This window comes from Podarcis erhardii, assembly GCF_964252035.2.
Source record: "Podarcis erhardii genome assembly, chromosome: 8".
Lineage (NCBI taxonomy): Eukaryota > Metazoa > Chordata > Lepidosauria > Squamata > Lacertidae > Podarcis > Podarcis erhardii.
In genome coordinates, this window is record NC_138499.1 from 49,897,972 (window position 1) to 49,909,025 (window position 11,054).

Here is an 11,054-nt window from a genome sequence, read left to right on the forward strand (position 1 = left end):
GCAGCAGCAGCAGCAGCAGAGTTTGGATTTGATATCCCGCCTTTCACTCCCTTTAAGGAGTCTCAAAGCGGCTAACATTCTCCTTTCCCTTCCTCCCCCACAGCAAACACTCTGTGAGGTGAGTGGGGCTGAGAGACTTCACAGAAGTGTGACTGGCCCAAGGTCACCCAGCAGCTGCATGTGGAGGAGCGGAGATGCAAACCCAGTTCCCCAGATTACGAGACTACCGCTCTTAACCACTACACCACACTGGCTCAGCCAAATGTTTTAAAAATTAGGGTTATGTGTACACAGGCTGCCAAATGTGCCAGCACCCATAGATGACTAGGATGTCTAAATTCATTCTCTGAAAGGTGTCATATACAATGTACGCCTTGTTTTAAATTTTAATCAATAAATGTAAAATTATTCTGTGTAATGCATGTTTGTCTTTTATTCATGCAAAGTATTGTATCCTCTTTGATATCAAATTACTAAGCTTTAATTTCTTAATTAATTTAGTTAAAGCAAGCTAATCAAGTAGTACAAAACCTTCAGTCAACTGGCAGCAACCTGAAGTCACGTATAGTAGCAACTTAACAAAGGAATATAGTTGGACTGCTTTCTTCAAAGTGAAAAAAGTAGGTTCTAGCTGCTTTGTAGGTCACAGAAATCATGTGGTGGTGGTAGTGGGTTGCCCTCTAATTAAATTACAGTTACGGTTGTTTACATTTTAGCCATTCCTAGGGGCTTTAGTCAAGGACCATTAAACAGAGCTTCAATTGCATTAAAATTTATATGAATGCATAATAACACAGCCTGTGACCCTGAGAGTATACCCAGCCAGTTCTTCTGAGAGAAGAGTAGCTAAAATCATCCCTATGTTTGACATTTAAATTAGACATATATCAAAGCTGGATTTGGGAACTTTTATGTAAGATGATGTAAAATAATCTTGTACATAAGATGTAAAAATCATGTAAAATCTATTTCTGATATATCATCATCAGTACAATTGCTTCTTCGAATATCTACTGTTATATTTCATACTGATGTTATGTTTGTATAAGATTGGTAGAAACTGAGATACTGAGCAGGATAAGACATGTCTTGAGTATCACTGTTACTGTCAGGTTCTATGTCTGGAAGCCATAACAAACTCCAAATATAACCAAGTAGCAGACATGTCATGAACTAACCAGGAAGATTTCTATTAAAAAACTGTAATGTTCCCATATATCAGATTTAATTCTCTAATTACAATTTTCTTATAGGCTGATTTATACATTTGACTCTTCTCTTTTTTCCTTAAGTCAAGGCAGAAGTAGACCAGGATATAACAACTGGAGTTATAGGTGAATTGCTTTAGATGTTGTTACTTCTGGACACTGTGGGTGGTAGCCAACTAAAAAGTTCTGCAAACACTTTTGTCCGTGCAAGAAAACTTCCTTTCCTCAGCACAAAGGGTTTTGCCACCCTTATGCTCAGTGCTTTGGGCAGTGCCAAACATAGGGCTGGCAAAGCACATTCTCGCCGGCCCATCAGCTGACTGCAAGATCAGTAAACCTCCAAAATGGCAAACCAATCCATATTTTCTCTAAAGCATCCACAGAAGAATCCTGCAGTAAAAAACAATGTTAATGTTCAATGCACACAGAAACAAGAAACAAACATAATTCCCACTATGCTTGCTGTAGTCACAATTTTTCATAATTAGGGATGCCACATTACTAGTTGTGTTTTTTATCTTGTGTTTTAATGTTGTTAACTGCCCTGAGATCTACGGATAAAGGGTGGTATAGAAATTTAATAAATAAAATATATACAGTATGTACCACTGAAGGGAAAAATGATGTAGAGTTATTCCCCCTGTTCTTTCCCTGGTTCCAACTTTGACCTCATTGCAAGAGTCTTTTGGGCAATATAAGATCCCTGTTTGTGCCAATTCCTTCCCTGCTTGCTTATAAAGATAGAATTACAACATCCTTTCAGTTTTAATGACTGACCTGGAAGTAACATTCCCTCACCATTTCTCCTGTGTGACAGCATCCACTGTCATCAGTCTGGGATCATATCCAGAAGACTTTTATGGTGTATTGGTTGGTTCCCTACTGAAAAAATGATATTTTCTAACTGCTGCAAGCTTCTTCCTTTTTTTCATATCACTGGTAAAATTGTGAAATGCTTCCTTTGAGAGCCATGGTTTGGCGGGAGCCATGGTAACCATTAATAGCTACAGACTGTGGACCAATATACTAAGAGTGCAGGACAGAAAGTAATGCATGTACTTTTAGGTATCTACTGGACATTAAGTCTCATAGGATCTAATAGTCTCATAGGATCTTTTCCTCAGTGGTGAACAGAAAGCAAAAACAGAACTAAGCTGGGATGGGGGGGGGGAGAGGTTGAGGAAGCCTTCTGAATGGTATTGTAACAGCTGAGACTGTCACTAAGCAACCTCCCCCCTGCCTTAGATGTTCCACAAACAAATAAATGCAAAGTGTTGTTTTGGGGATTTGATTAAGTGGTTCCTGCAAAGCACTGCAGAGACTCATTTTATTGCTTACAAAATAACACCAACCTTTGTTTTGCAGAATGGTTTAGCACTTACAGGCTTTATAGAATAATACAAGTCTAACAATCATAATGAATTCATTAGCATCCCCTTCACAAGCCTTGTCCCTCTGGTTGAAACCCTTGCTCAGCCATGAGGCCCAATGGCTCGTCTTGAATGAGTCATTCTTTCTCAGCCTATCTCTGGTTACACTCTTTGTTTGTAAGATATGATGTACCACATCCTAAAGCTTTGGGAGAGGGCAGGAGCAGGACAAAGCTACTAATTACCCCTGGTGCATTAAAAAAGCACAATCCTTGCTGAAAACAAACCCTAACTTACTTATCTGAGAAAATGAGAGAGAGAGGTGCATCTTAGCCCAAGCTACCCCCACAGGATTGTTGTGAGGGTGAAAGAACTATGGGTGAAAGAACCATGCATTCACCCAGAGCACCTTGGAGGAAAAGGTGTAGTAAGTGCATACTAGAGATGTTCAGGACATTTTCGTGCCTGAAGCAGAAAGCACAAATAGAATTGATGGTGGCAAAACTATAGTAATAAAAAATATGACTGACATTAGTAATAAAAAATATGACTGACATTAGTAATAAAAAATATGACTGACATCCAGTATATTTTCTTTTAATTGTCAAATGATTCTGTGTACATTGCGGCAGCCTTTGGCTATGTGCAATAAAACTGACTGACTGACTTTAGTTCCTGAAGGTAGATTTCAGAAGTTGGTTGTGAGGGGCAGCTCCTCTTCCCAATGAGATCCTCACAGGAATCCACCTTGTTCCCCATGTTGTTTAACACTGACCCTTGGAGAGGTCAGTTGGAGAATTGGGGTTTTGTGTTACCAATATGCAGATGATACTCAACTCTCTTTCTCTCTTTCATTTCACTACAGGGAAGCTGTTGAGGTCCTGAGTATCCATGAATGATTGGGTGTTGGCTAGCATGCTGAAGTTTGTAGACAAACAGGTGGTGGCTGGGGCAAGGCATGCTTTTGGAAAGCTAAGGCTGGTGTACCAGCTGCATCATTTCCTGAAGGAGAAAGACCTTGCTAACATGCAATGGAGTACTGCAACCTGCTTTGTATGGGGCTGACTCTGAAAAGTATCTTGGAATTTCTGTTAGTTCAGAATGCAACAGGTAGGCTTATAGCAAAAGCCTGACCTTGGCTGCACACTACTGAATCACCTTTGCTGGTTCCTGATATATTTCCAGGCCCAATTCAAAGTGTTGGCACTATATTTTAAAGCCCTAAATAGTTTGGGACCAGGGTACCTGAAGGATCATCTACTTCTGCATGAACTGGCTGGGGCACTGTAGTCATTAGAGAGAGCTTTGTTTTCTGTCCTGTTCCCAGCAGGTGACAGTGGTAGGTGGGCACTCAAGAGGGGGCCTTCTTAGTGGTGGCACAGGCAACTGGGTGTTGGAACATCTTGTCCCAGGAAATCTGACCCTCTTTTTCTTTCTTAGGAAGGTAAAAACTGTTTCAACAGTTTTAGTTAAATAATTGTGTTGCTGTCTGTACTGCTTATTCAGAGCCCACTCTATTTATCTGACTGCACTTTATTTTAACCATTTCTAATTCTGAATTAAATTGTTGTATCCCTCCCTAGCAGGGGCGGACCTTGGTAATATGTCACCCTGTGTGAGGCCAACATTTAACACCCTCCCCCCCCCCAGCCCTTTGTGGTGCCAGCGTAAGCTGGACAAACCAGGTACTGGGCTTGGGGAAGGAGGTGTGAGGCTCTGGCAGAGTCCTAGAGCTCTCATGCCTCCTTCCTGAAGCTGGGCAAGCACTTACTGGGCTTGGAGAAGGCACCCTCCTCAGCTGCACGCCCAGTGCCCCTGCACTGTTTGTGCTGCCCTAAATCCATTTTTGCACCCTAAGACTTGCTTGGTGAAGGGTAGGCAAATACCTCTGGCCCCAGGGTGGGTGGCATACATTTCATCACAAGTAAACCATGTAATACAAATATATTAAATGGGAGGGGTATTCTGATCTCATCTTCCACCACCAAAGTCTTGTGTAAAGAGGTCTGACCTGGCATCAAAATGTATACAATGAGGAAGCCAGGTGCAATGAGGGCAGGAGAGGGTTTCATCATCTGTGAATGCCCTCTCATGCACCGCCACCCCACAAACTTTGCAGGGAACTGGACCTGCCAATAGGCCTGCCCTGGATATGCCAGCCTGGCAGGACTATATGGGAGGAAGTTCGGGGCCCAAGTTGTTTAGGGCACTTTATGTCAATCTGGGCACCTTCAGGTGGACTCAGAAGCAAACAGGTATCCCTGCGTAGGTCTTTAAGAACTAATGTAATACGTGGCCCAGATAGTAGTGTCAACCAGCTCTCTGGCTGCTGCATTCTGCACCATTGCAGCTTCTGAACCATCTTCAGCACATAACAATCTTCCCATATACAGTACATAACAATAGTTCAGTCCTGACACAACAGGCTCCTATGGGTGAAAAAAAGCGGGTCCAAAAAAGAAAAAAATTACACAGGAAAGGGGAATGAAACAAATGTGTCTTTAAAGTCTCCTCCAAAGCCTGATATGTAGCCGCTGACCACAGCTATACTGGAACAGAGTCCCAGTGCTATTGTGATTCACTTTATTGTGATTATTAGCTGTCCTAGAGAACTCATTCCTGGGATAGACAGGGGAATAGATATTTTGAATGTTTGCAATCTGTACCCCAAAATCTGCTGCTGGAGACATTCTACCACACCCTGCCTATAGTAGTGTCCTGCCAATTTACCTAGGCTATAATATCCTGCTAGTGTGCTACAAAATCAAACAGAAACACATTTGTACTACTTATTCTAACAGGCAAAGCATCATTTGTTTGTTTGTTTGTTTGTTTGTTTGTTTGTTTGTTTGTTTGTTTGTTTGTTTTCTTTCTTTCTTTCCTTCTTTTCAAATAACCATACACACACTTACTTCACTACAGTGGTACCTTGGGTTACAGACACTTCAGGTTACAGACGCTTCAGGTTACAGATTCCGCTAACCCAGAAATAGTACCTCGGGTTAAGAACTTTACTTCAGGATGAGAACAGAAATAGCACAGCGGCAGCAGCGGGAGGCCCCATTAGCTAAAGTGGTACCTCAGGTTAAGAACAGACATCCAGAATGAATCAAGTTCTTAACCCGAGGTACCACTGTATTTGCAAACTGCCAAGCCACAAGACTCCTTCCAAGGTAGGAACAAGGATGGTGAAATTATTTGTGTATCAATATAAGACCCAGTGCAAACATGTCTTATGACATTTGAGTGACACTAGCATTTTAGCTATTGACCTGAGTAAGGTGTTACCCAATGATAAGCCCACTCTGTATTGTGTGAGATTATCAGATTCTCCCACATTTCAACGATGGTGATGAGGATCATCTTTCATGAGACTACCTTGACTTTGTAATAATAGAGGTTTTTTATCTCCCAGCTTAATCAGGTGCTATTAAGACTCTCATCTTCTGTTTTTCCTATTTATACACTTTGCATAAATTACTGCGGCAGTTCTAGAAATATTGATCATGATTAAGTGCCATTGAATAGTTGTTGTTGCTGTTGGCATCCGCCTGCCTCAAGGGACAATGGAGTGTGCCTCTGGGGGTGAAGGATTAGAGATGAGAATCATTGTCACTTAAGAACTGTGACCACCATGGCACTTGTCTAAAGGCCCACAACTGAACTATATTGCTTGAAGTGTATTGTCCTTCATTTTTACCTTATTTCCTATGCTTTCACTCTTTATTTACTTGCAAGAAGCTTTTCTACCATAATTCAGCATGATTCTGCCCTCCTCCCCGAACTTTTTGAATTTTTCATTGGCTGGCCTAGTTTTAATTAAAAGATCTCTTGCTTGAAGCCCTTCGCATGAACTACTTTTTTCCATACCCTTCTCAATTTCTGATAAGAATGGTAGAATACTCTCAATGGCTAACAGAATATTTTCAATGCTCACTTAATGTAACCTTTTTTTAAATTTTAAAATGATGGGTGGTATTCAGTTAAGTTTCACTGATAATAGGTCTATTGAAATTAATGGACCATAGATATGCTCATTCATTTCAATGGGTTTACACTGGATAAAATGTAGTTGAATACCACCTCATGGTTTGTATCCAATGCAAGTCCTATTCAAAGTAGACCCATTGAAATTAACCAACATATCTAACATTGGCCCATTAATATAAATGGGTCTACTTTGAGTAAAGCTTAGTTGTAATCCTTTGTTTCTTTCATTTTCATATAGTTACCCGGAACCACAGTTTATGCACACTCTGGTGTATCATGGAACTCTGTATGTTGAGAAGGTCCCACAGAAATGAATGAGGAAGTTGTCTACTTACCTAGCTCAGATCACAGCGATAGGATTCCAAAATGTTCTTTTCCCCTTCCTTTTGGGGTTAGACATATTTTTGGAGCAGGGTGGATTTTTTTTTAAAAAAAGTTGATTATCTTGTATTGTGTTCTGCTTTTAATCATTCTGTTTCTCATATTTTAATGGTTCTAAAATTGATGATGGATAGGCCCAAACCTATTTGACTTGGAGTTCTAGGCATTCCAGCTCACCGAAACAGCTTTATCAAGTTTAAGTGCAAAGGATATCAGTTTGGGGATTGCAGTCAACATCAGTCTACTGGAGATTTTCTTAGTGCTCATCCTCTGGACAAGAGTTGCTTATCTTCTGGGCAATAAAACCTGTTCTGATGCCATCCCGTGCTACAGGCAAGCAGAGGTAGCAGAATAGATTTATTGCTATTGCTGCTGCGGCTGCAGCCCCAGCACCAAAGGGCTTGTTTTTGCCAAGGAATAAACATTAGGAAAGTGTATAGGTTCCAACAATACACCCCAATGGCTACAGAATTAAGTTTCCATCATCTCTTGCCCCCCTCCTCCGCTCAATCCAGGTTTATCATAGGCTGAAACTGGCCAAGGAGCCTCAATAAATACGCATGCAGAAAGAGAGCTCTAGGAAAAAGTGGCTCGCGCTGAGAGCAGCTTGGCTGGGTGACAGAAGGGGAGGATCATGCGCACAGAGGGGCAGCGTCAGTACGGGAGACAGCAGCGTTTGCAGTTTTCTCTATTTCAGGAGCTAAGGCGAGGAGCAAAGAGCTCGCTTGGGGAGATCGGGAGGTGCAGTGGCGACGAAAGCGAGGGACGGCGAGGAGAGGGTGGCTCGGGAATGATGAATGAATGACGGTCTCGGTCTGCGAAGCTGGCGAAGAGGAGAAGGAATCCGGAAAACACTTGTCTGCGTCGGGCATAAGGAAAAAGGAGTCGATGGTGCAGGCTGCAACGTTACCGTGAGCTGCATCGAGCGGATTGGAAAGAGCTGTGGGGGTGGGGGTGGGGAGATTCCCACCGATTGTGCTTTGTGTGTGTTTGTGTTTTCCGACCGAGGGGTGGAGGAGAGCAGCCCGTCTCGCTGAACCAGACCGAGGAAAAAGTGCGAGCTTTGTGGTGGGCGAGGTGGAAGCAGGAGTAATGAGAGAGCAAAGGCGAAAACTAGGGGAAGGCGCTGTTGCTGCGGGGCTCTGCCGGGAGGACCATCGCCTCCGCCACTCACACTCCTGCGCTCGGGAAGGGCTCGAGGAGCCGCAAGTGTCCGCCCCTCCCCGGCGTCTTCTCGGGCAGCCGGGACCATGGAGACTTTGAACGGCACCAGCCTCGACCAGGCTCTGAAGCCGCCGCCGTCGCCGCAGAGCCCGCACCACTCCTTCGCGGAGAAGAGGCGGCTCCACCGAGCTCCCTCCCCGGCCAGACCTTTCCTCAAGGACCTCCACGCCCGGGCAGCTTCCGCCAAGCCCCCGCCGGTGCCCCCCAAATCCCCCAGCCTCTCCGGCAAGCCGCAGTCCCCGCAGGCGGGAGCCCGCCCGCACTCGCCGGGGCTGCTGGCCACGCAGAGCCGCCTCTCCCGGCGGAGCTGCGCCCAGGGCGCGAAGGCGGCGGCGGCGGCTTGCCTCGCTGCCGGCAAGGCGGGCAGCGCCAAATCCGCCCTCTCGAGCAAGAAGGCAGCCCGGGCCCAGGAGCAGGCGGGCGCCAAGGCCGGCGGGAGGCAGCCCGGGGGCGAGCCCAGCAAAGGCAGGAAGGGCAAGCGATGCGCCTCCCTGGCCCCGCCGGGCTCCCTGGCCCCGGCCGCTGGGCTGGGCAGCGGACCCGGCGCCAGGATCAGCCACACGGACAGCAGCTCCGACCTGTCCGACTGCCCATCCGAGCCGCTCTCCGACGAGCAGAGGCTGGCTCAGGCCGCCAGCAGCGACGCGGAGTCCGGCACCGGCTCCAGCGACCGGGAACGCGAGCAGCCGCAGCCCGCGCCCGCTCTGCCCCCGGGGCCAGGCGTCGCCCCTCAGCCTGCCTCGCCTTCTTCGGGCGCCGCCAGCCAAGGGCCGCCAGCAGCGCCACCTGCCTCCCCGGCTCCCTCGGGAGCCGCCAACGTGGAGCAGCCGCCGGGCGACGAGGCAAACTGGGGGAGAGCCCCGGAGAAAGCGGCGCCCGCCAAAAGCGCGCCGCCTGCGGGGAGCCTGAGGCTGGGCGGCAAAGCCCCGCTGGTGGTGCTTCCCTCCTGCGAGAGGCAGCTGGTGGTCGACGAGGAGGAGCTGCTGAGGGAGATCGAAGAGCTGCGCTCCGAGAACGATTACCTCAAGGTAAAGGGCGGGAAGAGGGAGGAGGAGGGCCTGAGGGGGCAGCCAGCGGGTCCGGGAGGCGGGGAGGCGCCGAGGAAAGGCAGCGCTTGGCTGACCTGGGGGCAACTTCGCAAAAGTAACAGACACGCCAGACACCGACTGGGGTGGGGGGTGGGGTCGTCCATCTGGAATAAGGGCAGTTTCTTGGCAATGAGGGAGGGGATTCCTTGGGGCAAGGAGCATTGACAAGCCGGACTGGACGGCTGGGAAGTTTCCTTCCCAGTTCGAGCTATTATAGGATGTAATAATAGTGGTGTGCTGCTCCAGAGGTAGTAGTTTCTGGCGAGGAGGAGAGAGAGGGATGCCAATTTTGTACCCTCTTTCGCCCCATCTTCTCCAGAGCAAACGGGGTTCAACTTGGTGGTTCCTGAAGTTTTTCTGCTAACGGATATTCTTATAAAAGACATACAAACGCCATGTCTCATGGTTGCAGAAATATGCGCTCCTTTTGTGTCCTGCAGTTGAAGCACAGTAATGTCAAACTTCTTTACGTTCAGAGGGGTGGCGGTCTATAAGTCCCCTGCAGCAAAAACAACCAGAAGAGTCTTGTGGCCCCTTTAAGTTAGCCTTTTCAGCGAGACTCTGCGTTGGTTCTTCTTGCCATTGAGGCATGTGGGCTCTTCAGAATGGTGCTGCTGTGCTGGGTTGCAGATTAGGACCTTGCAGCTCCATCGAAGGGGGCTGGACATTCCTTCTTCTATCAGGGCACTTTAATTCCACAAGAGAGACAACAGTTCTGTAGAGACGTTCCCAAAAATGTTTGTGTGGCTGGAAGGGAGTGTGGCTCTTGGAGAAGGAGGATGACAGTTTTTTCACCTCCAGGATGTGCATGAGAGAAGCAGTTAGTTATTTATGTTTGGATGTTGTGCGAGATGTTTGTGAATTAGATACTACAGTGGTACCTTGGGTTAAGTACTTAATTCGTTCCGGAGGTCCGTACTTAACCTGAAACTGTTCTTAACCTGAAGCAGCACTTTAGCTAATGGGGCCTCCTGCTGCTGCCGTGCCGCCGGAGCACGATTTCTGTTCTTGTCCTGAAGCAAAGTTCTTAACCTGAAGCGCTATTTCTGGGTTAGCAGAGTCTGTAATCTGAAGCATATGTAACCTGAAGCGTATGTAACCTGAAGCGTATGTAACCCAAGGTACCACAGTACTGACATCAATTTCCTTTCCAAATTCCTTTCAGCTCCTCTTTATAGTAGTTGGCTGCTGCCCACTTCAAAGTAGTGTAGGACTTTGGATTTAAATCTTTGGGAAAGTATGGTAGTCATGAAGCAGGTTTGTGTGTAGTATGTAATATTCTGTAAGGAAAAAATCATTTTAGTAGGAATGTTTCTGAGAAGAATCTTTTGCAGTTTGTTCCTATGCATGTTTGTCTGGAAGGAAATCCAAATAAGTTCAGTGGCATTTACTTCCAAGGAAGTTTGTCTATGACTGTAGCCTCATTCAGCCAGCTGAAGCACAATCACAATCCATAAGGAAGAATAGATGTTTTATTCTTGGAATCTGTGAACAATTGTTTCCCACTTTTATATTTTACTTTGTTTACAAGCCACTATATGTTGCATTCTATTAGATTTCAGTTATGTAAATAGGTTGCAAATCATACAACTGTTTTGTTAACTTACATTTGGCATGGTGGTTTTCCAAAAACTGTAATGAAACTTGGAAAGTTGACATCAGTGGAACTTGCTTCCAATTTAAAATGAGGACTGAGTTGCCTTTGAACTTCATTGTTGTTTTTATTATTAAAATATTCTTAAAGACATAAGACAACATAGTAGAAGCATGTAGATATTTGACCTTCCACTAGC

At 45.8% G+C, this 11,054-nt stretch overlaps 1 protein-coding gene and 1 long non-coding RNA gene across 11 annotated transcripts in view; one reads left to right on the forward strand and one right to left on the reverse strand.

Moving 5' to 3' along the window:
* LOC309348554 overlaps positions 1 to 10,781 on the reverse strand; it is a 507,755-nt gene extending 496,974 nt beyond the window's left edge. For both annotated transcript variants that reach the window (XR_014159474.1, XR_014159475.1), the window contains exon 1: positions 10,135 to 10,781. This is a non-coding gene — a long non-coding RNA (uncharacterized lncRNA). The remainder of the gene's footprint in view (positions 1 to 10,134) is intronic.
* The window catches only part of MTCL1 (microtubule crosslinking factor 1), a 99,816-nt gene continuing 96,111 nt past the window's right edge, over positions 7,350 to 11,054 (forward strand). For 3 of the 9 annotated variants that reach the window (XM_081873792.1, XM_081873796.1, XM_081873798.1), the window contains exon 1: positions 7,352 to 9,201. In XM_081873792.1, coding sequence (XP_081729918.1) covers positions 8,200 to 9,201 — 1,002 coding nt within the window. In that variant the 5' untranslated portion in view covers positions 7,352 to 8,199. Of the gene's footprint in view, positions 9,202 to 11,054 lie in introns of all 9 variants that reach the window. The other 6 variants (XM_081873790.1, XM_081873791.1, XM_081873793.1 and 3 more) reach the window with 4 other exon arrangements.